Consider the following 26,103-nt stretch of genomic DNA (forward strand, 5'->3'; position numbering starts at 1 on the left):
ATAATTGATACCAGTTAAATATATCTGTACCATCTCTTTATCCTTTATCCTTCATAGTGAAGGTCCATCATAGACATAAGCTTTGTTATAGCTACACACTGTCCGGGCCTCTCACTGCTGTGGCCTCTCCCGTTGCGGAGCACAGGCTCCGGACGCGCAGGCTCAGCGGTCATGGCTCACGGGCCCAGCCGCGGGATCCTCCCGGACCGAGGCACGAACCCGTGTCCCCTGCATCGGCAGGTGGACTCTCAACCACTGCGCCACCAGAGAAGCCCCACACTGTCCTTTTTTAATAAGCAATTGTAGAAAGTGTGAAGTCATGTAATGTCAAAAAATACAACTAAAATAGTAAGACACTTGGAATTCTTGGTATAATCAAGATTAGTCTCATTAGAATTTGTTTATATAACTAAGTGTAGCCTTGGAAAATCACAAGATCCCAGAGTCTCAACTGGTTCATCTAAAAATAAGAGGTTGGAACAAAGTCTTCTCTATTCCTAAAAATCACTAAATGTAAATTATTTCTCCAGAGATTTAATCTCATTCTTACCAATCCCACAAGCCACCATAAATCTTTTCAAACACCATAAGGAAGAAACACTGAATGTTGTCAAATATAAAACTGTCTTTTTTAGAAATAAGAAAACGAGGCACAAAAGTACGATTTTACCCAACTTATACACTCCAGATCACAAGAATAACTGAATTCTTCTATAAAGGAACTGAGGGAAAATATTTCTTTTAATCAAGATTGTTTCATTCTCCCTTTCTGTTCAGAAGCAAGAATTTCCATATTTCAGACCACCAATGGTTTAAGCATGAGCTTATGGTGCCCAAGCATAGGACAAATCATGATGCTTCTAAAGGAAGGCTAAAAACAAGAACGGCTGGTGGCTATCAGTGTGATGTCAAGAAAGTCCCTGTGAAAATAATACACAGATGCAGCCAAACCTGAGAATACACGGCAAAGAAAGGGCTGTATAAAACTCCAGGAAAGATACAAGTTAAAAAAAAAAAAAGGCCCTTTAATCCTAATACAGTCAACTGTAAAAGTGACATTTCACATTATCTGAGATTCAGTAATGCTCCCCAGTACCTGGAAAAGGCTCCAACTGTGACTATTTAAAAGTAAGAGAGAATAACACAAATGAGTGAAAAACATAAAAGAGGAGAAAAAAGTAAAAAACGCATAAAACTAAATGAAAAAATCTTCCCCTCTTCTCTCCAGTTTCTTTTTGAACTAAGTGAAATGTAAATATCAGAACTGCCATAAAAAGAACAAATTCATTAAGGCTAGCAGGGTTCCTCACACACACAAGTATGCAAAGTATTTACTGATAAAGTAATAGTGTTCTGAGTTTTTATAACACATAACTTACCCATGCTTATTATAGTTTGACTTGTAAGTGCTCAAAAACAACAAGCATATCATAAAGGCATATTCTTCAGATTCACAGGCAATTAGACACTACTATTCACTCAAAGTTTGGGGAAAAGATTCTCCACTTTGAAATAATCCAGAAAGAAAACCCCTGGTGAAGCTCTCTATCAAACTCCATGAGAAAGACAATAAATGTGTTGAGAGTAACCAGTGAAAAGCAGTTTTACATCTACCTCCAGAATCTATAGGTCATTTTTACAGCTCCAGGTACGTCATCTGCCTCCCAAACATGTTTATCATTTGCATTAAATTATCAGTTTCCTATCCACATTAAAATATCAGAAAGATAACTTAGAAACAAAAAATCCGATTGGAGTTAAATACCTCATTTTGTAAAATCCACCTCTACAGATAATCTGTGCCTATCTTGAAGAAAAGTAATATTTTCCTAGCAAGTTATTAAAGAATTTTAAAATTATATTCTACAGTTACTTTTCATGACTATTAATTTTTAAATTTCACTTATTAAAAAATTACATTCTCAATTTTAACATAAAAGATATAATTTTCCCCTTTTAAATTAAAAGAGAAAAAAGGATGATGACAATAAAAGCAAACACCCTAACTATGCAATTAGAAATAAAGGGAACATACAACTCAACAACAAAAAATCAAACAACCCAATCAAAAATGGGCAGAAGACTCAAATAGACATTTCTCCAAAGAAGATATACAGATGGCCAATACACACATGAAAAGATGCCCAACATCACTAATTATTAGAGAAATGCAAACCAAAACTACAATGAGATACCACCTCACACAGGTCAGAATGGCCCACATTAAAAAGTCTACAAATAGCAAATGGTGGAGAGGGTGTGGAGAAAAGAGAACCCTCCTACACAGTTGGTAAGAATGTAAATTGGTGCAGCTTCTATGGAAAAGAGTACAGAGGTTCCTCAAAAAACTAAAAACAGACTTGCCATATGATCCAGCAATCCCACTCCTGGGCATATATTTGGAGAAAACTATAATTCGAAAAGATACATGTACCCTAATGTTCACTGCAGCACTATTTACAATAGCCAAGACATGGAAACAACCTAAATATCCATCAACAGATGAATGGACAAAGAAAATATGGGGTGTGTGTGTGTACACACACACACACACACACACACACACACACACACACACACACACACACAATGGAATACTACTCAGCCATAGAAAAGAATGAAATAATGCCATTTGTAGCAACATGCCTGGACCCAGAGATTATCATACTAAGTGAAGTAAGTCAGAAAGAGAAAGACAAATACAATATGATATCACTTGTATGTGGAATCTAAAATATGACACAAATGAACTTACTTACAAAACATAAACAGACTCACAGACATAGAAAACAAACTTATGCTTACCAAAGGGGGAAGCGGGTAGAGGAGTGATAAACTAAGGGTTTGGGATTAGCAGACACAAACTACTATATATAAAACAGATAAACAACAAGGTCCTACTGTATAGCACAGGGAACTATATTCAGTAACCTGTAATAAACCATAATGGAAAAGAATATGAAAAAGAATATATATATGTATAACTGAATCACTTTGCTGTATATCAGAAACTAACACAACACTGTAAATCAACTATACTTCAATTAAAAAAGAAAGGAAGAGGGACTTCCCTGGCGGTCCAGTGGTTAAGACTCCGTGCTTCCAATGCAGGGGGTGTGGGTTTGATCCCTGGTTTGGGAACTAAGATCCCACATGCTGCGTGGCGTGGCCAAAAAATTTACAAAAAAAAAAAAAAAGAGAGAAGGAAGGAAAAGAGAGAAAGAGGACAGAAATTCTTTGGAAGAATCTTTAGTATTAACCTGTTTACTTGGTTATATGTACAGACATATTTACATATATATGTATATATTTATATATATTTACACATATACATATATATTTATATATATATATATATTTGAAGCCCAAGAAGCTCTCACAATTATTATTCCTAGCTGTGCGATGCTGGTGGAGATGCAGGGATATGAGCACTCACGTTCACTGCTACTGGAACACAATTTACAGTGGCAGGTAGGGAATGTGCCTGGCATATATCGACTCTTGAAAAAAGGGTAAAACAACAAGGTCTCTACAAAATTGTAAAATAAAGATCCAATAAATAGGTGTTCCAAATCTTTCTGTGCTCAACAGCCACCTATTTCTAGCTCCCCAAAAGTGTTTGGAAGGGAAAAATTAGAGCAGAATGAAGGGAATCACTCATATCTTCTCCACCTACCACCATGTAAATACTTGAAAATGTCACTGACTTGTTAAAAAAAATTTTTTTTACTTCTAATTTATCTCTCCCCGCACCTACCCGCCCCATCCCCTTTGGTAAGCATAAGTTTGTTTTCTAAGTCTGTTGAGTCTATTTGTTTTGTAAATAATTCATTTGTATCATTTTTTTAGATTCCACATGTGATACCATATAAAAAAAATTTTATTACCAAGTATGTAATATATAACAGGCACTATGCTAGATGGCAGAGATTTAAAAATAATTTTTGAAACTGCTGCATCTTCAAAGAGGTCACATACTCTGATGATGAAGAAAGGCCTGAAAACTGACAAGTACAATATCTTTTTGATATGAGCTATAATAAGGACTATGGAGGTCACTGAAATGGTACTGAACAAATTGGGAAGGGGACAGAGGTCAGGGAAAAAGAGTTGGCTCCTGAACTAAAGAAATGGAGGTGGGATGGAGAAGGGCTCCAGCCAGAACAACAGGATCAGCACTTAAAAAAGCAGGCAGAAGTGGGAAAAATGCATGTTGAAAGAAATGCAAATAAAATGGCTAAACTCAGTGCAGGGAATACATGGAAGGAAGGAGCAGATGAGGCTGGAGTGTTAGCAAACACCATTATGCGGGCTCTCTATGCCTTGGGACTCTGCCAATCACTTCCAGCCCATTCTAATCCCTACCTGAGAAGCCCAAGTAAATTGCAGGAAGAAAGTGGGCCAAAGGATTCCGGCTGCCTGCTTTCCCTATCAAAAAACAAGATGCTGGAGTGGAAATAGTGGCAACAGTGCAAAATTAAGTAGGGCAGGCCCCCAAATTCATCCAAATTCATATTTTAGGCCTCTGCCTAAAAATACAGAAGCACATATTTGCAAAATTTCTGCTGTTTTGAATACATGAATATACCAGACCCGTAACTTTTATAAATACCGAATGCAACTATTTCACACCTACACAAAGAAGTTTGTATTCTCACTGGAATATCAATCATCTTTAACCTTCATTAGCCAGTGGACTTAAAACTAATGAGTTTACAACAATTTTATTGAAGAGTACATCCATGTAATATGCTGGTCTCCAATTTTAAGATTCTTGAGGACAGAGACCACATCTTATTTATTTCTGAATCCCTACCTTTCTCCTCCTACCACCAGCACCTAATAACACTTTGCTTATACACAGGAGACTCCAATAAATATTTATTATATTATGCAGCAATACCATGCATTTGTTAACACAGCTAAACAACATTTGAATTCAGAAAGAGTTTACATACTGGGCTTGGGAATTTCATGAACAAGGATACTAACAGTGTTTGCACAGGACCCTCTGGTTGTTGAAACCCTCCATATACATTCTCTCATTTAATTCTCACAGTTACCCAACGGAATAGGCATTCCTTTCCTCCCAGTAAACAGAGGAAACAGAAGAAATTAAGTGACGTGCCCAAGGTCACATGGCTAGTGACAGACCAAAGACTCTGAAACCCAGGTGTCCTCACTCACAAGCCACTGTTCTTTCCATGACAACCTTTAGTCTATCAAAAATATTTAAATACTGAGGACATATTTGCCAAGCAAGGTACTAACATGCTGGGAAATAAAACAGTGAACAAACCTTATGAAACTTACAGTCCAGGAAGGGGGAAAAGACCTTTAATAATAATTATAAATAATTACAAGTGTGCAAAGACAACCAGAGAACCTAACCTTGAGGGCTGTTAAAGAAAATTTTTTTAAAAATTCACTGACATTTGTTAAAGATGGTAAGGCAGATTTTATTCAGGAACAATGAGGTAGGTATAGGGACTACTGCAATGGGATTTTACAGTATGGGAGAGAGACGGAGTTCAACTCCAAATACAGCATGGGCAAGAGGGAATGTATAACGAAGAAGCAGGGTGCGGGCGTGAGTGGATAGAAAAATTACTAAGAGGAAATATCAGGGGGAAAAGGGGACGGGACGGGGGGTGTTGTGTTTCTGGTTAAACTGACCTAACAGGATTCTTTTTTTTTTAATAAATTTATTTATTTATTTATCTTTGGCTGTGTTGGGTCGTCATTGCTGTGCGCGGGCTTTCTTTAGTTGCGGCGAGCGGGGGCTACTCTTCGTCGCGGTGCGTGGACTTCTCATTGCGGTGGCTTCTCTTGTTGCCGAGCACAGGCTCTAGGCGCACAGGCTTCAGTAGTTGTGGCACGTGGGCTCAGTAGTTGTGGCTTGCAGGCTCAGCAGTTGCGGTGCACAGGCTTAGTTGCTCCGCGGCATGTGGGATCTTCCAGGACCAGGGCTCAAACCCGTGTCCCCTGCATTGGCAGGCAGATTCTTAACCACTGTGCCACCAGGGAAGCCCCTGACCTAACAGGATTCTTGCTGAAGACAGGCAGGGGTGATCCATACATCACCTGAGGGATGGTGGCGGAGGAGGAAGCTGATCAGATGTTGATGGTGGTAGGGGATTGTGGTTAACCTGACTAGCAGGGTTCTCGCTAAAACTAGACTTTACAAGGAAGTGCACAGATGGACCTATTAGAAAGTTCAAGACCTGACCAAAGTTTGGTCAGGCAAAGAATCTTTGTCAGAGCCTCACAGAGTCTCTCAAAGACAGAGGTAGTATTATACTGAATCCCAAGGATTTTTTTTTCTCCTTTACCTTACTTTGAATTACTTAACTCAATGCACAGGCATCCATCGACTTACTATTGTCTAAAGCTTCTAAAACTTGAAGGTGCTCTTTAAAGTAAGGGATCTTATTAAAATGAATTCTATTTCAAGGATTGGAGTCTGAAATCTTGCATTTCTAACATGCTCCTAAGTGACGCCAAAGCTCCTCACTTTAAGTGTCTAAAGTAGACTTCTCAAGGGTTATAGTTATGGGAGTTCCCTCATGACCTAGTGGTTAGGATTCTATGCTTTCACTGCCATGGCCAGGGTTCAATGCCTGGTCGGGGAACTGAGATCCCACAAGCCATGCAGTGTGGTCAAAAAGAATCCAGAAATAAACATATTTTAACTTTTTTTAAAAAAAAGAGTTATAGTTATGCATAGTTATGACCTCTTCAGTCCTGGGGGTGGCCTTCTGTCACCAGAGGGTCAAGAGTAGCCTTTAGTCCCAACGGTGCTAAATAAAATGACAGTGATACTTTCTTAATACTGAATGACAAAAAAAAAAAAAAAGGTAAAGATATCTCTAGAACCTACAGTTATCACGTGACAATACATTCCCAACAGCTTATTAACATGCTACCATTTGAGCAAAAGCTAAAATTTTTCCCCGTTTTTATTTATTTATAACATCTTTATTGGAATATAATTGCTTTACAGTGTTGTTAGTTTCTGCTGTATAACAAAGTGAATCAGCTATACATATACATATATCTCCATATCCCCTCCCTCTTGGGTCTCCCTCCCACCCTCCCTATCCCACCCCTCTAGGTGGTCACAAAGCACCGAGCTGATCTCCCTGTGCTATGCGGCTGCTCCCCACTAGCTATCTATTTTACATTTGGTAGTGTATGTATGTCCATGCCACTCTCTCACTTCGTCTCAGCTTACCCTTCCCCCTCCCTGTGTCCTCAAGTCCATTCTCTACATCTGCGTCTTTATTCCTGTCCTGCCCCTAGGTTCATCAGTACTATTTTTTTTTTTAGATCCCATACATATGCGTCAGCATGCGGGATTTGTTTTTCTCTTTCTGACTTACTTCACTCTGTATGACACACTCTAGGTCCATCCATCTCACTACAAATAACTCAATTTCGTTCCTTTTTATGGCTGAGTAATATTCCATTGTATACATGTGCCACATCTTCTTTATCCATTCATCTGTTGATGGACACTTGGGTTGCTTCCATGCCCTGGCTATTGTAAACAGTGCTGCAATGAACATTGTGGTACATGACTCTTTTTGAATTATGGTTTTCTCAGGGTATATGCCCAGGAGTGGGACTGCTGGGTCATATGGTAGTTCTATTTTCAGTTTTTTAAAGAACCTCCATACTGTTCTGCATAGTGGCTGTATCAATTTACATTCCCACCAACAGTGCAAGAGGGTTCCCTTTTCTCCACACCCTCTCCAGCATTTATTGTTTGTAGATTTTTGATGATGGCCATTCTGACTGGTGTGAGGTGATAACTCCTTGTAGTTTTGATTTGCATTTCTCTAATGATTAGTGATGTTGAGCATCTTTCATGTGTTTGTTGGCAATCTGCATATCTTCTTCGGAGGAATGTCTGTTTAGGTCTTCTGCCCATTTTTGGATTGGGTTGTTTGTTTTTTTGTTATTGAGCTGCATGAACTGCTCGTAAATTTTGGAGATTAATCCTTTGTCAGTTGCTTCATTTGCAAATATTTTCTCCCATTCTGAGGGTTGTCTTTTGGTCTTGTTTATGGTTTCCTTTGCTGTGCAAAAGCTTTTAAGTTTCATAAGGTCCCATTTGCTTATTTTTGTTTTTATTTCCATTTCTCTAGCAGGTGGGTCAAAAAGGATCTTGCTGTGATTTGTGTCACAGAGTGTTCTGCCTATGTTTTCCTCTAAGCGTTTTATAGTGTCTGGCCTTACATTTAGGTCTTTAATCCATTTTGAGTTTATTTTTGTGCATGGTGTTAGGAAGGGTTCTAATTTAATTCTTTTACATGCAGCTGTCAAGTGTTCCCAGAACCACTTACTGAAGAGGCTGTCTTTTCTCCATTGTATATTCTTACCTCCTTTATCAAAGATAAGGTGACCAGGGCTTCCCTGGTGGCACAGTGGTTGAGAGTCTGCCTGCCAATGCAGGGGACACGGGTTCGTGCCCCAGTCCGGGAAGATCCCACATGCCACGGAGCGGCTGGGCCCATGAGCCATGGCCACTGAGCCTGCGCTTCCAGAGCCTGTGCTCTGCAACAGGCGAGGCCACAACAGTGAGAGGCCTGCGTACCGCAAAAAAAAAAAAAAAAAAAAAAAGATAAGGTGACCATATGTCCATGGGTTTATCTCTGGGCTTTCTACCCTGTTCCACTGATCTATATGTCTGTTTTTGTGCCAGTACCATACTGTATTGATTACTGTAGCTTTGTAGTATAGTCTGAAGTCAGGGAGCCTGATTCCTCCAGCTCCATTTTTCTTTCTCAAGATTGGCAAAAGCTAAAATTAATACAGCTCAATTGAGGAACATTTTGGTTCCCAAATGTCTAGCCACTAAGAATTGTACTTTTTGGTTATAGTTTGGCTCTAACTACAATCTGAAAAAAAATTTTTTTTATTTCAGTTCTTGATAACTTGCCATTTCCCAAATTAAAAATTGACAAGGTTAACAAAGGACTGATTAAAAGCTTGAATGTTCTGACAAGTAAGACCCCTTTGGGAGTCCTTAACAATAAAGAGGAAACACAAGCATCAGTCCTCAAAACAATGCTGTGTTCCGGTTGAGTCTTCAGTTTTGACAAATCGGTGTTATTCACAGACTCAAAAGTACAATTTCTAAGAGTTGAAAATAAGAGAACCAGTTGAACATTTGGCAGGGTGTGGGGAAGGGTTAGGGAGAACGGAAACGGGCATACGTGAGTACAACCTATAACCAACAGGGAGTTTTTAAACAAAGAGCTATTTCATTAGTTAAATCTAATGCTACAGGGCACCAGCAAACAAACAGATTCTCTAAAGAGAAGGTCATGCTGCTGCCCATCTGTGTGGAACATGATCTGGGCATCGAGATACCAGAAAAGTTGCCATAAAAGACTTTTACCCCTACTGTTTCCACTTTATTCTATGTTTATACTGAATACTAAGAAATTATTTAAGTTAAACCATTAACTATTTCTACAAAGAAACACACAAAAATTAACACCCAATACTATAACTACTGAACTATTCTCATCAAATTTCAATTTGATAACAACAAGAGAACTTAGAGAAAAAAATAAAACAATAGTAGCAATAAAATAAGATTCAGTCTTTCTATTACAAATATTAATAAGGCTGCTTGACTATGAGGTACTTAGACTATTATCCAAATAATGTTTACCTTCAAGCTTCTGCTTTTAAGTTCTAACTTCAGAAAATCAAAGTAGCACCAATACATATGATAATAAACCTACAGAAATTGGCTATGATTTAGTAATCAGAAATGATGACTATGTTTATAAAAAATAATAACAGCTACAAGCAACCATCACACTGTTGAGATATTGACAATGAACTAGATATCACTGCTGCACATTGAGCTAGGCCTTTTACGTTCAGGATATCTAATCCTCCCAACATCTCTGAGGTATTGGTCCTAAACACAGGATTCATGGGGGAAAAAATTAGATTACTATCACACTCATACCACACATAGTGGAGTCTCAGACTACTTTCATCCTTCATATGGCCGAAGGAGGGGTCCACACATGCTCAGGAGAGGAGTAATGGTGGCTGGATGACAGCTGGAGGCCAAGCCACATGGAAGGTGGCCAGGCAGAGTTAGAAGAATAGCTATATTTACAGAGGTCTGAACAAATAAGTATATTGAGGATAATGGGAGCAAGGTTTCTCACTGACAAAGGAGAAAGTGAAAAACACATAAAGGGATAAGACTAGGATGAACCCTGTGCTCAGAATTGCAGGAATTAGTGTGAACTCATTGGGTATATATGGATAGATAAAGAATAAAATACTTGGATGTAAATTTGTATGGGTATGTATTTTCTAGCATTGTCCAATGAGAGGGCCTGGGAGCAGCAAAACATATGTAGTAATAAGCACACCTATCACCTAAATTCTGGTTTCCAAATACTATTCATCACTGGCCAGAACCAAGGCCCTTAGAGAAATGGCCACTTCCAGGACTGAGGCAGAGAAAGTATAAGATAAACCTGGGGACTTCCCTGGTGACACAGTGGTTAAGAATCTGCCTGCCAATGCAGGGAACACAGGTTCGAGCCCTGGTCTGGGAAGATCTCACATGCTGTGGAGCAACTAAGCCCCTGCACCACAACTACTGAGCCTGTACTCTAGAGCCCGCGAGGCACAACTACTGAGCCTGTGATCCACAACCACTGAGCCTGTGTGCCACAACTACTGAAGCCCACGCGCCTAGAGCCCGTGCTCCACAACAAGAGAAGCTACCACATGAGAAGCCTGTGCACCGCAACGAAGAGTAGCCCCTGCTCACTTTAACTAGAAAAACCCCACACACAGCAACGAAGACCCAATGCAGCCAAAAATAAGTTAATTAAATAAATAAATTTTTAAAAAAACCGATAAACCTGGAATATCTGATTGTGCCGGAAAGTAACGGAGTACTCAGAGAAAGACAGGAACAAATCAAAGGGACACAGAAGCCAGTCTGAACAGGACTCCAACTAGCTAAAACTGAGACAATTTGAGCACCAAAATAAATAATGATTACAGATTATAACTCATTAAATAAAATAGGAACCCATGAGTTCACACATACTAAAAAAATAAATAAATGGGAAGAATAAGTGATCCCTTACAGTAAAAATGTCAAATAATAAATGTAAAAGCAATGACAGAATTAGAATATTGGCAAGCATCATAGTAGTAATATAGAGAAGAAATATCAATGAACACTCAAACTAGTAGGTGAAAATGGAAGCAGTTACATAATCTCAAAATAGCGCCCGACAAAATATTAATCACAAAAAGAAAATATGTAATAACTTTATACTGGAGAATCTTTACAGACACTTTAATCAAAGGAATCACCTCCAACAATGGACAAACATACATTATGTGCACCTGATAAGATGCTGTAAGAAAAACATGTATCACACCTGTGATACTTGTGCCTCAAATGCACAACCAGGTCTCACCACAAGGAAACACCAGACAAACTCAAACTGAGAGATATTCTACAAAATGATTGGCCTGTAGTCCTCAAAGACATAAAAATCCTGAAAGTCAAGGAAAAACTAAGGTAATGTTTCAGTTTGAAGAAGGCAGCACACACAAAACTGGGTATGATACATGATTCCTGACTGGATCCTTTTGCTGAGGATGACATTATTGGAGCAACTGATGAAACTAAATGGGTTCTCTGGATAAGGAATATATGGGAGTTCTTTGTGCTATTCTTTACAGCTTTTCTAAAAATTTGAAAATGTTTCAAAATAAAACTTAAAAATCACTTCTGCAAATGAACAGGTTTCACAGCTACACTTTAATTAAACATGCTATAAAAGATGGCCTTAAGTTAGTTAATTGATACAAAACAAAAATGGAAGTTATGCTCCTGAAACTAATGTTATACATCAATTATATCTCAATCTTTTAAAAAATGGAATGTTGGAAGAAAGAAGAGTTTAAAACTTCTCTGTAGACTTAACATTCCTAATAGGTACCATTTTTCTTGTATTTTTCAAGAAGTAACACAAGTATTCTGCTTCAATATCTCCTAGTCAAATATACATTTGAAGACAAGTACTACATGTGCTTTCATATATCAGAACCTCCAAAGATACAAAAACTCTTCAAGTACATCAAGGAAAAAAAGTCGTTAATGGTAAAAGTAATCACATAGTAATTATTCTGCACTCTGTAATGTAAAACAAAAGCAATCCTGTATCAGATGGTAAGAGTAAACTAAGGACAGCCAAGTATTGATATTTGCAATTCCCAAAACTATAATTCTGAAAAGATGACCATACTTACTTCAACTCCCTCCCCCCCACCCCCGAAAAAGCATAACTTATTAAATTGGTTGGTCAGATAACAAAACTGCAAAGATAATACTTGGTCAACAGCCACTCAAAGTGATGCTGTAGAAGTATACTGACATAAAAAATTCACAAGTGAAAAACCTGGTCTATGGACAGTAGGGATCCATTTGTGTATTTTTACATATGTACAAACAAAAACGTGACAGAAAAGATTAGGAAGTGATATCACAAAATACAATAGTTATCTCTGAAGGTGTGATTATGAGAGATTTTTATTTTCTTCCTTTTCTTAAAAGTATTTTGTGATTACTCCAACATGTGTATTATTCTTTCTTTTTTTTTTAAACATCTTTATTGGAGTATAATTGCTTTACATTGTTGTTAGTTGCCATTGTATAACAAAGTGAATCAACTAGTATTATTCTTACACTAAAAATAAAAGTCAAAAATAATCTTAAAGTATTATTTAAATTTAAAGGTTTCTATTTTCTCTTCCACCATTATATTCCTGATGACCCTTAGAAAGCAGTCCTCACAGTATGAGATATTAATACCTGGTCATGAAAGACTTCTCTTAAAAACAAGGCCTATATGAATACCACCTTTTTATATAATTTTATCAATTAGATATAAGGTAATATGAGGTAGGTTCTCTGGATCTAGACTGCCAGGATTCAAATCCCAGCGACCCCACTGACTAGCTACATAATTTGAACAAATTATTTAACATCTCTTTGCCAGTTTCTTCATCTGTAAAAATGGGGTTCCTGCTAGTTATTAAATTGAGTTACTTATCTAAAGCATTTGGTGTCTGGCACATGGTAAGCACTTAGCAGGCTATTTTTATTATTAATTTCTTTTACAGGTGAGGATATTGAAGCACTAAAATCAGTTGAATCATCTGCCTGAAAACAAAGATGCTGGTATGGGGGGCGGGGTGGGGGGAGGTGTCTGGAGGAAAGAAGGAGGTAAGAGAGAAGAGAGAAGTAGAAGAAGGAGACAGAGAGAGACACATATAAACACAGCTAAAACCCTGTGTCCCCTTTCCCAAATTGCTATTCTTCTGAAAACACAAATGGCAGCTGTCTAGCATAATGTTCAATAAATATTTCCTTCCTTTCCCAACCTCTTTGTTTCTTCCTGTACAGAAACAGACCTGGTTTATATTCATTCTCATTCCTAAACCACCTTCCTACAAACTTCTGTTTTAAAGTTAACTATATTTGTTCTAACTCTGTTCCAACCAAGCAGTCTTACATTAGGAAATTACACCTTGGTTTTTTCCTAGTCAAATGTTTCTGTGGAATTCCATGTCAGAAGAGACTTGCAATCTAAAAATGCTAGAAACATAGAGAACACTCTATATTTTTTGAATGACTGTTAAGAACTCACTCTGATCCTAAATCTCCCTCAATTTTATATGCATAAAATGTCAGGAGAGGAAAAACCCTAAGTCAAGAGACCTGTGTTCCAATTCTACCCAGGCCAATAATTAGGCCAGTAACGTGAGGTTGGTGATTTTGCCACTTTAGCAAAAAAGAGAGGAGTAAGCTGTGTTACTGATAGACCCCATCTAGCTCCCAAATTCTACAGCCTCTTGAACAAACCTGAAAATGGAGAATTCACAGGCAATTTCATGCCCCCATGATGTTTCCTCTAACTGAAATCTCCCATTTCCCCTTACCCTTTTAGAGAACTCTTGTTATACCTTCCATTAACTATCCATCACTTCTTCCATGAAATCTGCCCCCTGCTCAAATAGAACACTCTGTACTCTTTGGACCCCTATGCTTGTATTGCGTCTATTACAGATGACTGTTTATACACTGTCTACCATTTCTAGAGTCTCACATCTTGCACAATGCCTAGCACACAGAAGGTACTATGGATGTGTTTAAAGATTTGAGTCTATAAAGTTAAATTAGGTTCCTGTGAAGTTTTTGTATGCACTATCTGGGAGTTTAGCTTAATCTGAAGACACACACAGGCCAATATGCAGCACAACCAAAGGTTTGTCCCAGTTAGAATCAAAGCAGTGCAAATTTATTCTGAACCAGTGCCTACACCAGTGCCTGCACAACGAATGATGTTTTTTATTTTGTTTTTGTTTTGTTTTGTTTTTTGCAGTACACGGGGCTCTCACTGTTGTGGCCTCTCCCGTTGCGGAGCACAGGCTCCGGACACGCAGGCTCAGCGGCCATGGCTCACGGGCCCAGCGGCTCCACGGCATGTGGGATCTTCCCGGACCGGGGCACGAACGTGTGTCCCCTGCATCGGCAGGCGGACTCTCAACCACTGCGCCACCAGGGAAGCCCTGAATGATGTTTTTTAAATCAATAATTCTTTTCTTCTATCTTAAAGCCCTCAAGAGTTATGAGTCATCAACTTCATAACCCTATCTCACATTGCCCTTATTTTTGCAGTTTCATCCACTTATAGCCGCTTTACAAATAAGCTTCCAAGAACTGGAGAGAAATATTTGTATTTAACTCCTAAACTGCAACTCTTATTTTCTCTGCTTATCTGTTGGTACAGAAATAAGATTCAGGAAATTATACCAAATAATAGATAACCAAAACTTTGTTCTTTCACTTCTGGTAATAATTATTTCTACTTACGAGGTGTTCACTTCAGATTTTAAACTATCAGTGGACAAAAATCAAAACCAAAAATATTAGATTAACTTTTTTGGACTGTCAAGCAGCACACGGGCAAAATATCTTGAGAATTTATTAACTGCTACGTGTGACCTGACTGAAAAATTGTGTTCCAAATAGTACAAACCCTCTAATGTGCTATCTACATTAGTTATGGCAAGATTCTTCTTATGCAGCTAATACGCTTCAGGATAATGAACTTATCCATTACATTTCTGTAATTATTACTGAGCCATGGAAAAGCAGGATACTATTGTATTTATATTCAGAAAATACCACCCAAACCTTCTCTATCCCCTAGTTTCAGCCAAATATGGTTCTTCCCTGCTTCAAACAATTTTAGCTATGAGTTCCAAGAGACACAGGCCCATCAGAAGCAGTCAAGGACATATCTACATTGCTATTTCAAAGACAGCTTTTAAATTCTTGAAAAAATCAAAAAACAGCAATGCAAAAAATACTCAAGATGAGAAGTTTCAAGTGGAGATGCTTGGCTATCTTGATTCAAACTAAAATAGGAAGCAAAGACGTTTATAAAATCACTCAGTCCTCTCATCTAGTACTACCTATCTGACAAACTCAGAATCAACTTCTAGGATGAGCCTAAGAAAGAGGTTTCATAAACTCAAATGTGTTAGGCAGGTTGACACAAGCCAGGCAACCCCTGTGCATATTAGAAATATTAGCAAGTCCACCTGCCGGTTAGCCTCTGTGATGGCTCAGTTTTGCTTAAACACCCTAAAAAGGATTAACATTCTAGATATAAGCTTGTGAAAATAAGGGTTAATTAAATTCTCAGGATTCAGGTGCCAATGTGATGACGAAAAATTATGGGAGGTGGGGAAAGAAGAAAATCTTTAAATGCTAATTTTCTCCACAACGGTAAAGGAGCATATGGGGTGGGTTTCAATCTCCGAGTTTTTATTAGCTTTCTAATCACAGATTAAACAGAGGTGAATCACAGCGAAGCCTTCAAAAGAGTAATTTCCCAGGGTGTAAGGTCCTGTTTTCGGAGGACCTGAGGCTTGTCTGCTGCCACCATACTCCCATCCGGCCACCCCATCTTTCTGCCCATCCCCCTCAACTCGTCTGCAATAAACGATAAGGGAAATAATGACGAGCACTAAATGTGACGTTGAGTTGGCATTTACAAATGATTTGCAAAACAACTCCCTAATCAACCCAGGGCACACTACCCAGACCCTATATGGTGGTTGTCTAAAAAGATAGAGCCCATACTCTTCAGGGGAGCACGCTGGGAGGAGGGGCGCCTCGGGAAAGCAAGGCGCTCCAGTCCCCAAGACCCCAGGTTGTCACCAGAGGATCCTGACGCGCAAGCAGCCGCGTTGTGTTAAATCCACAAGACTTGTCACCCCAACTTCCCACTCCTAAAACCTAAGTGGGGGATGAAAAGGATCCTAGGGTGACAGAAGAAAGTAGAAGCTCTATCTTCTGTGCTTGGGATCTAGAAATAAAAGCAATGAACAGGGGAGACGGAGGCAGACGACCGGGCACGCGTCGGATACGGGTCTTGCGGAAGAGTGGGAGGTATCTACATAGAGCGCGCAAACAAACAAACGCAAGAGAAGAGCGAGAGGAAAGGTTGGGGTGATGGAGAAATGCGGGCGCGGGCATCGGGGTGTGTCGGGACTTGGGGTCCGGGGAGAAAGAGAGCCTCCTTGGGGGCCGGAGGATTCCCCGCCTGCTCGAAGCGGGCCGGGGAGGCGGCGGCGGTCAGGCAACGCGAGCATTCGGGGCAGGTTCCCCGAGACCTGGTGGGTGGGAACGCCCGGGTCAAGCAGCTAGGGGCAAAGCTGGGAGAAGGGTGGGGGACCCGCGGCCCAGGTCTCCTGAACAAAGCCGGTGCGCGCTGGGCCTGGCTACTCACAACAAGAAGCTCATGTCGGCCGTGGCGTGGGCTGCGGGCTCGGCGGTCGCGAGGCCTCGGGGTGGCGGCGACGTCGGCGGCCAGGCAAGGAGAAGAAGGAGAAGGAGAGGATGAGGAGGCGGGGAACGCCGGCTGCTCGGCGGCCGCAACTTGTTCGGCTTTGCTAGTTCCAATGGCTGGCAGAGGGTGCGGAAGTGGGAAGCGCAAGGCTTGAATCACTCAGTGGGAGGAGAAGCAAAAAGGGGCGGAGAAAGGGCCACTCGCCTCCTCCACAGAGAACAAGAACCGCGACCGCAGCGCTGCTCCCCCGGCACTTCGTCTCCATCCCCTCGCTGCCACTACCCCGTGAGCTCTCGCGAGAGCGGTGCGCGCCCACCCTGCCCCTCCCGTTGCGACCCCGGGTCCCCTACTTTCTGGACACCTTTGCAGCCCCGGGCCACGCCCCGTATGTGTGCTGGGGCCACCCGTTTAGTCGAGGCCAGTCCACCCGGTTGGGGGTCGTGGCAGAGTCCTCCGAGCTGCTTAGCTGGGTTTCAGCGGCCAGGAAGGAAATTGGCTGCAACTCTGGGATGACAGAGTCCTGCAGTGAGGGATGGAATTGCCACCAGAGTTCTGCCCACTGTGAGTGCCCAGATGAAATGTTATGGAGTCTCTCTGCTACGTATGTAAAACCAGGAGTGAGTTTCATCTGGTTGGAATGGTTTGGGTGTGGTTCCGCCAGAAGAGAGGAAAGGATCTAAATGGGCTTTCAAGGCCCCTGTCGTCTTATGGGCATGTTTTAAAACCCTAAACAAGGAGATGGTTAGGGTCCATCACTGTCTGAACAGGCAAGTGAGGCTGTCAGCAGCAGCTGGGAAAACTGCTGTGGTGACATATCCAAGTTATATGGAGCAAATAGATTATAAAGCCTTTCCCTGGGCCCCTTAACTATGTGAAATGCAAGTCCTTCTACAAGGAGGTACTGAATTCTTTCTAGCTTCTAAAATGTTTTGTGCATCAGAGTGCTCAGTGGCTATAATGGACTTGAGCCCCATAAATGCTTAATCAGCGTTGCCACCAGCCCACCACAGCATTATCGATTTGGGTACCGATTACGAAGAGATGTCCATCTTCTTTACTCACAACGCCCGTCAAATCTGCAAGTAACTTTTTCAAAGAATCTTAACAAAATTTAAATTCTGTGCAGCTAGTAACCCACCTTGGGCTAATAGACTTGAAGGAGGTGCCAATATGAAATGTGTTCTGTTGAGTTTATGTACTATTAGTTTGGCATGTTAGTAAATCAAACCATTTTTTAAAACAAGAAAATATTGAAGTGTTGATACTATCTCAGGAACAGCAGAGGTCACTGGAATAATTTGAAAAGACTTAAGCCTCCAAAGGTGCTGGAAAGAAGGGAGAAGGAGGCGTTATCTTACTATACTGAAAATCATGGACTTATGACATAAAAGCCCTGTGTTCCAGATTTTGATATGATAAAGATTTAATATACAATTCCGTAAGGTCTTCTGACAATGACTTGAATGACCAGATTAGGATATTATCTTTTATTTTGGGAAGAGTAAGTCTGTAAACCTGTTAGAACAACAGTTTCACCCCCTTTAAAATGAGCGCTTTGGATTATTACATGATCTCTAAGATATCTTCCAGTTCTAAAATTCTGTCATGCCAGGGACATCCTTTAGATTACTGGCAGACAATTTCCATCTGCTCCCTGGTTTGGTAGGCTGGCTTATGTAGCCTTGCTTTTGGTCTAACTAAATTTAAATGAATCCTATGACTCTTGAGTCAGGGCGATGATTGGGAGAGGACAGAATCTGCAAAACTACTGAGTTCTTTATCATACCAGTAGGAGAATTGCCTGAAATTAACAGCTGATAAAACATAAATGTATTGGTCATAAAAATGAGAGAGGTGTCATGTTAATAATACAAAATATAATTTCAGAGGTTAGACATTTAAATCAAACAATGACTGTCACTTAAAATTATTCAGCACTTAAAAATATTGGGCAGTTTAGAATCAAAGAGAGACTATATTCAAATAGAGATTTCTAATTCCATGTTCTTCTTCACCAATCCAAATTTCATATCACTCTCTTCCTAAAATTTCAATTTCAAGAAGTTACTCTCCTAATCAAAATCTTATTTTGTTTATGAAGCAAGATTATTAAAATTTATATTCTATGGGGCTTCCCTGGTGGCGCAGTGGTTGAGAGTCCACCTGCCGATGCAGGGGACATGGGTCCGTGCCCCGATCCGGGAAGATCCTACATGCCGTGGAGCGGCTGGGCCCGTGAGCCATGGCCGCTGAGCCTGGGCGTCCGGAGCCTGTGCTCCACAACGGGAAAGGCCACAACAGTGAGAGGCCCACGTACCGCAAAAAAAAAAAAAAAAATTTATATTCTATCCACCAGTTTCTCAAAGAAGTGGAATTATAACATGAATAGAATAGAACAGAATGTGAGTGGGTATATGCCTTCACATACCTTTAAATATTCATTCAAGTTAATTTCTTATCATAATAAACAAGTAAGTATATTTATATAAATATAGACAAACAAGATAATTATAAATTGTGGTAAGGTATAAAATAAACTGAATAATGTGACAGAGAGTAGTGGTGAAGTAAGATCTAATTTAGATTGAGTGGTTAAGAAAGGCCTCTCTAAAGAGGTGAAGTTTTGCTGAGACCTGAAGGAAGAAGAAGGAGCCAGCCTTGCAAAGAGCTAGGGAATGATCATTTTCTGGTAGAGGGGATAAAAAGTACAAATGCTCTAAGATAAGAAAGAGCTTAAAGGGTTCTCAGAACTGACAGGTTATGGCCTGGGCAGCCTGAGCAAGAAGAGTGGCATCAGATAAAGCTGAACATGTAGACTAAGGGCTGGCTGGGGCTCACAGCCATCTGGTTTTATTTTAAGAACATAGAGGAGTCAGCCGAGAAGTAAAATAGTAAGAAGTTAAGATAAATAATCAGAATAACATTTTATTTTTTTAATTTGGAAAATTTCAAACACATAAAGAGGGGAAGAAATTAGTATAATGAATCCATCACACAGCTTCAACAATTATCAGCTCATGATCCTTGATTAACATTTTAGAAAGATCACTCTCCCTTCTTGTGGAGAATGTTCCGGAGGAGGCCGACATGTCAGCAGGGATGCCAGAAGACTTATTGTAATAGCACAATTGTTTCTCAACAGCTGTGACTTGGTTTAGGGTGGTGTCATTAATAATAGAAAGAAGAAGTTAGTAATCTCAAAATGAACAGCACTTGGTGATTCATTGATTATAGGGATTGGAGAAAAGAAGGAGTCAAAGACTACTCCTGTCATTTTGGCTTTAGTAACTGGTGGATGGTGCTGCCGTTTAGTAAAATAGGGAAGATCTGAGTCACAATTTTGAAGTGAAACTAAAAGTTCCATGTTAGATATGTTAACTCTGAAATGTCTTTTAGACATCAAAGTTGCCATGTCAGGTAGAGTTTTTGTTTTTTTTTTTCAGGTAGAGTTTTGACAGCTGTGCAAAGTCTGGGGAGAGATCTGAACAGGAGATAAGAATGCAGGACACCTCAGTAAGTAAATATTGATAGTATTCAAAGCCTTAAGGTGGGCTTCCAAATAGGAATTTATATGCCAGATAAGAACAGACTTAGCAAAGTGTTACCTTTAAGCGTCTGTGTTTCTTTCTTCTCTTCCCAGATATCTCAGGTTTTTGATCACCATTTACTTCCTCTCCTTCAGTTGCAGTTATATTCTCCTTTTCCTTCAAGGTGAGGGTTTCTACAATCATAAAGAAAATGATTCATCGCATCTTTTTATAGGATAAGTTAGTCACTGCCAATGTGTTAATTAATATGTTACCCTTCTCCAAGAAAACAACAGCAGGTAAAGCCAAATTTCCAAGTAGTAGATCCGGGGAAATTTCTCCTTATAGAAGTATTTCAGTTAAAAATAATGAAATAGAGGGACTTCTCCGGTGGCGCAGTGGTTAAGAATCCACCAGCCAATGCAGGGGACACAGGTTCGATCCCTGGTCTGGGAAGATCCCACATGCCGCGGAGCAACTAAGCCCCTGCGCCACAGCTACTGAGCCTGCACTCTAGAGCCTGTGAGCCGCAACTACTGAGCTTGCGTGCTGCAATTACTGAAGCCCACGCACCGCAACAAAGAGTAGCCCCAGCTCACGTAGCCCCCGCTCACGGCAACTAGAGAAAGCCTGTACACAGCAACGAAGACCCAACACAGCCAAAAAAAATAAAAATGAAAGAAAGAAATAGGAATGATTGAATTATTATTAGAATATCGCTATTTTTGCAACCCCCTAATGGATTAATGGATCTAGACATTGATCACCAACGGCTGCTAGTATCACAAGAGAGACAACCACACTTTATGTGTGTCCTGATGGAAGACTATATCATCACCTGTGAAGAAGTCTTGCCAACAAAATAGAACCTGAATCTGATCAAGCCTCTATATCAGATTTATCAAATTACAGGAAATGTAGGGCACAGAAGAATATGGTAAAGAACATGTTAAATGACTCAACAGGGATGCAAGCAGCAAATCCAAACAGTGGGGAAAATATGCAGGACCTAATTTCTTCAACAAATGAATTGCAAGAAATAAATAAAGCTGAAGGAGAGACATAGAGGTTGAAAGATAAGAGACATATCATCCAGCTGTAACGTGTACAGTCATTTGCATCTCGATTCAAATAAGCAGTCTGAAAAAGAACAATAGCAAATGTTTATGTCATTTATAGACAACCAAAAAATTTAAACATTGGATATTTGATGTTACTAAGGACTAATTATTATTTGTAGTGATGATGTTGTGGCTGTGTTTTTTGAGTCCTTATTTTTTAGAAATATGTACTGAAATAATTGCAGATGAAATAATATGCCTGGGATTTGCTTCAGAATAGTGTGTGAGGGGGAAAGGAAGTAGGAATATAGATGAAGCGAGTTAGTAATTGTCAAAACCAGGTGATGAGTACATGAGGATCATTATACTGTGCTGACTACTTCTGTTTAGTTTTGAAATTTTCCATAATAAAAAGAAAACGAACAAATAGCAGGTCTCATTTTGAAAAGGCCTAGAAAAAGTGTTACTATTAATGGGGTTTTAAATGTTTAGTATAGAAGATGAGTTTTCGGACTAAGGAGTTCTTTCCTTGCCTTCACATTACCTAGCTTTTTCTACCAATATATATATAAATGTTCTTTTACCTGTAAAACTAAAAGCAAATATTCCTAATGCCAGAGAGAAGAAATGCAGAATTCAAACCCTGTAGCTAAATCTGAGCCTCAGTATTTCTTGAGTAGCTGTTCTCTTCTGATTCAGTAATGTGATCTGACTCTGAAAGAATAGATACCTGAACAACAAACGTGAGATAAAGTATACCGGGCAACAAATCTTTAGTAACCTGATAAAATGCATTCCGTTGTACAGGAGTGTTTGGGTTACATAATATCTAGATTGATGTGGTAATTATTCCATCTAATTAGTTTATTACATATTATTTTTGCTTTTATAACTACCATTTTTTGATTATTCCCGATGGGCCAATCACTCTGCTAAGCTTTTTGCATATTTTATCTCTGTTTTATTTATTTCTTACACTTCCCCATGAGGTTGATATTAGGTGTTATTTTCCCTCTTTTATAGATAAGGAAACTAATGCTGAGAGGTTTTGTATGTAACTTGCTCAAGATCACGTAGCTCGTAAGTACAATCTGAATTCAGTAAAGTCCATTTCTTTCCCCCGCTTCCCAGGATGACCTAAATTAGAATGAATATATTCTAAAGGAATTTTGGCATGCTACACGGTCCCATTTAACATAGCTAACAATTCAACCTGATCCTTATCAATGGACTTTAGATTTTAATTCTATATCTTCATTAAAGACAAACCAATTAATGGTTATAAATGCTTCTCAAGGACATATTATTTTTTTTTAACATCGGTATTGGAGTATAATTGCTTTACAATGTTGTGTTAGTTTCTGCTGTATAACAAAGTGAATCAGCTATATGTATATATATATACATATACATATATATACGTATATATATATATATATATACATATCCCCATATTCCCTCCCTCTTGCGTCTCCCTCCCACCCTCCCTATCCCACCCGTCTAGGTGGTCACAAAGCACCGAGCTGATCTCCCCATGCGATGCAGCTGCTTCCCACTAGCTATCTGTTTTACATTTAGTTGTGTATATATGTCAATGCTACTCTCTCACTTTGTCCCCACTTACCCTTCCCCCTCCCCGTGTCCTCAAGTCCATTCTCTACGTCTGCATCTTTATTTCGAGGACATATTATTTTAATGTAATAGAAAAGAATGGAAGTATTAAAGGTTGTTTGTAAAGGTTGGTGTCTCTCAATGCATTCATTTATCACCAAAAAACATAGAGCATCAAAACACATTATAATGTGTTACAGTGGAAGAAGGATCTTCCATTGATCCCAAACTGAAGACAGTACCCTCACTTTCAAGATGTTCATTCCTTTGAAGGTGAATTTTGTGCAATAGGATGCTAGATTTAAGGGAATGATGAGGTGCAAATCATTCATTTATCAACTCAACAAGTATTTATTGTCTATTATGGGCCTCTGTGAGCAAAAAAGCAAGGATATAGTCACTGCCATTACGAATCCTATGGATCATTGAGAAATACAGGCAAACAAAGAAAAGCAAAATTAGAAATTGTGTGTCAGGAAGGAAAGGTCCATGTTGTATGTGAGTGTATTACAGGAACCTCACCTATTTTGGTGGTCAGAGAATTGGATCCTATGCATTCAGAAGTAAATAGTATGTATTTACTCCTTGCACTTAAATTATTGATATATATATATATATATATATATAAAAACAGCATAATTTAATAAAACTTCTATCTCCCCACTCATCATTGCCAAACCATTTTGGTGTCTTAAAGCACCGTGATATGGACTTCCCTGGTGGCACAGTGGTTAAGAATCCGCCTGCCAACGCAGGGGACACGGGTTCAAGTCCTGGTCCGCGAAGATCCCACATGTCTCGGAGCAACTAAGCCTGTGCACCGCAACTACTGAGTCTGAGCTCTAGAGCCCGCGAGTCACAACTACTGAGCCCACATGCCACAACTACTGAAGCCCGCGTGCCTAGAGCCTATGCTCCGCAACAGGAGAAGCCACCGCAATGAGAAGCACTTGCACCTCAACAGAGACTGGAGAAAGCCCGCATGCAGCAACAAAGACCCAAAGCAGCCAAAAATAAAAATAAAAACACTGTGATATAGAAATTTATTTTTGTTTGTGAGAAGCCAGTCTTTTAGAACTTTTCTGAAAATGCTACTTTGAGTATAATGTTGAAGATCTTAGTCATAGGACAAACATCCTAGAAGATTTCTTACATAGGCCTTCGACTTGCTCAATAAATGTTGAATTTCTTGATCTGTCAAATTTACCCTGGTTTATAATTAATTAATTGTTTTTCCCATTAAACTTAGACCATGTAGCCACTTTTCCAGTCAGCTGTATGGGGAGAAGGAGGAAGGCTCCTTTTGAACCTATTCAGAGCTGCTTTTCCCCAGTTGATGGTACATTGCCAAGGTCAGAAAGCCTAAAATTAACTCCACCAGCTGTGTTTAGGTTTGCTTCATATAGCACATGGACTCAGGGGGCTCAGTCTGCTGGGCCTGCTTGCTGCTTCAATCTACCATGCTCTTAAAAGTTTGTTTGCCTGGAGTGCATGTTGTGCACAAGATGTGGTAACTAAGCAGCTTGAAAGTATGTGGGGACTAAGCAAATAAGTCTCTCCTTTAATCTCAAAAAAACCTAGCAACAATGTTGGGGGGAGGGGGGGTGGGGGATGGAGGAGTCCCTACTGAGTACGTCCGTTGAGAGGCTTAACTTTTAACCTTGCTGAAGTTTCCCAGAGAGCAGGCTGCTGACGTGCTGTCAAAGACCAAGAGATGATGATGCAGTTTCAAGGAGTCTAAGTTTTTAGCCCACCCATCTCCATGAGGTCCTTTAGCATGAAGGACCATATATAGACAGAGAGAGTATCCCAACTGGCTGCAACTTAAAAATATCCTAAGGATCAGCAGCTGTTACTTTCACCCACACAAATTCACAGTTGGCTTAATTAAATTGCGCCTGTTCTCAAGCGCTGCAACCCTTTGGGTTGTGCCCTAGGTGCTTATGCTGCCTCCCCCATCTCCATTCCCTTCCTCAGAGTAACTTAAAGCAGAATGGATGAATGAAAGAGATCACCTTATGAGCGGTTCAAGGTTTGCATCAATATAAATAATGAAATGTGGAAGTCAGATCTTGAATCCCTGCCTAGACAACCACTGGACTTCAGGGACCCTAAGTGGCCCCTAGCCTTGGCCATTTGTTCTCTCTTGCCCGTGGCTGCTCCCACACCCTCTTCTTGGCATCTGTCTCGTGTTTTCCATAGTTGTCATAGTCACAACCACAGCAACCTGAGCAGACCACAATCCTCTTATAGCTGGAGACATGAGCTACTGCTTTACACGATATAATTCCCCTGTCCTGCACCAATAGGAATCTGATCCCAGATAGTCAAACCATTTGTTTTTCCTCAGGAGAAATATTCCAACCCTCCCAGAATATGACTGTCCTTAAGGTCTATATGGCATCAGGGCAGCCAGAAAGCAACTACAGAGAAGACAACCAAGATAATCAGTCCCACCTTGAAATTTGACCAAGTATATCCAGATCCCTTATTTATATAGGCTGTACTCTGTGTTTCCACACCAATCATTCCATTTGAGTATAGGACAAAGAGATTTAGTAAAATAAAACCATAGTGGGCAGGCAGATTTCCTATCCAAAATAGAGCTTTTAAAGGAAGTAATCTGGTAATGTACTCCTTAAGGGATAAGGAGTGAGATCTTCCTGGAGCCCTACAGGATAAAGGACCACTTATAAGAATCAGTGAGTCAGTAACATTTTTGGAAGATCTACCATAAACCAGTTACCCATGCTAAGGGTGAAGATACAAAAGCAAGGTGCAACGTTACCACACTCAGGGAGCTCATTTCTAGTGGCAGAGACTGACTTATAAACAAATAATTGCAGCACGAAACCATCCCTCTTATAACAGGATTATATGCAAAGGACTACAGGAGCCCAGCTAGTGAAAGTGTTAATTTGAGGAGGAAGATAGGGTCCAAGAGAGTTTTACCCAAAAAGCAAGTCTTAAAGG

General features: G+C 39.8%; 1 protein-coding gene across 1 annotated transcript in view; it reads right to left on the bottom strand.

Annotated features, from left to right (window-relative positions):
* Positions 1 to 17,039, bottom strand: part of MOB1B (MOB kinase activator 1B) — a 59,956-nt gene extending 42,917 nt beyond the window's left edge. Inside the window, exon 1 of the mRNA XM_060148055.1 lies at positions 16,872 to 17,039. Within this exon, the coding sequence (XP_060004038.1) occupies positions 16,872 to 16,885 (14 nt within the window). The 5' untranslated portion in view covers positions 16,886 to 17,039. The remainder of the gene's footprint in view (positions 1 to 16,871) is intronic.
* Between the last annotated feature and the right edge of the window lie 9,064 nt (positions 17,040 to 26,103).

This window comes from Lagenorhynchus albirostris, chromosome 4 (assembly GCF_949774975.1).
Source record: "Lagenorhynchus albirostris chromosome 4, mLagAlb1.1, whole genome shotgun sequence".
Lineage (NCBI taxonomy): Eukaryota > Metazoa > Chordata > Mammalia > Artiodactyla > Delphinidae > Lagenorhynchus > Lagenorhynchus albirostris.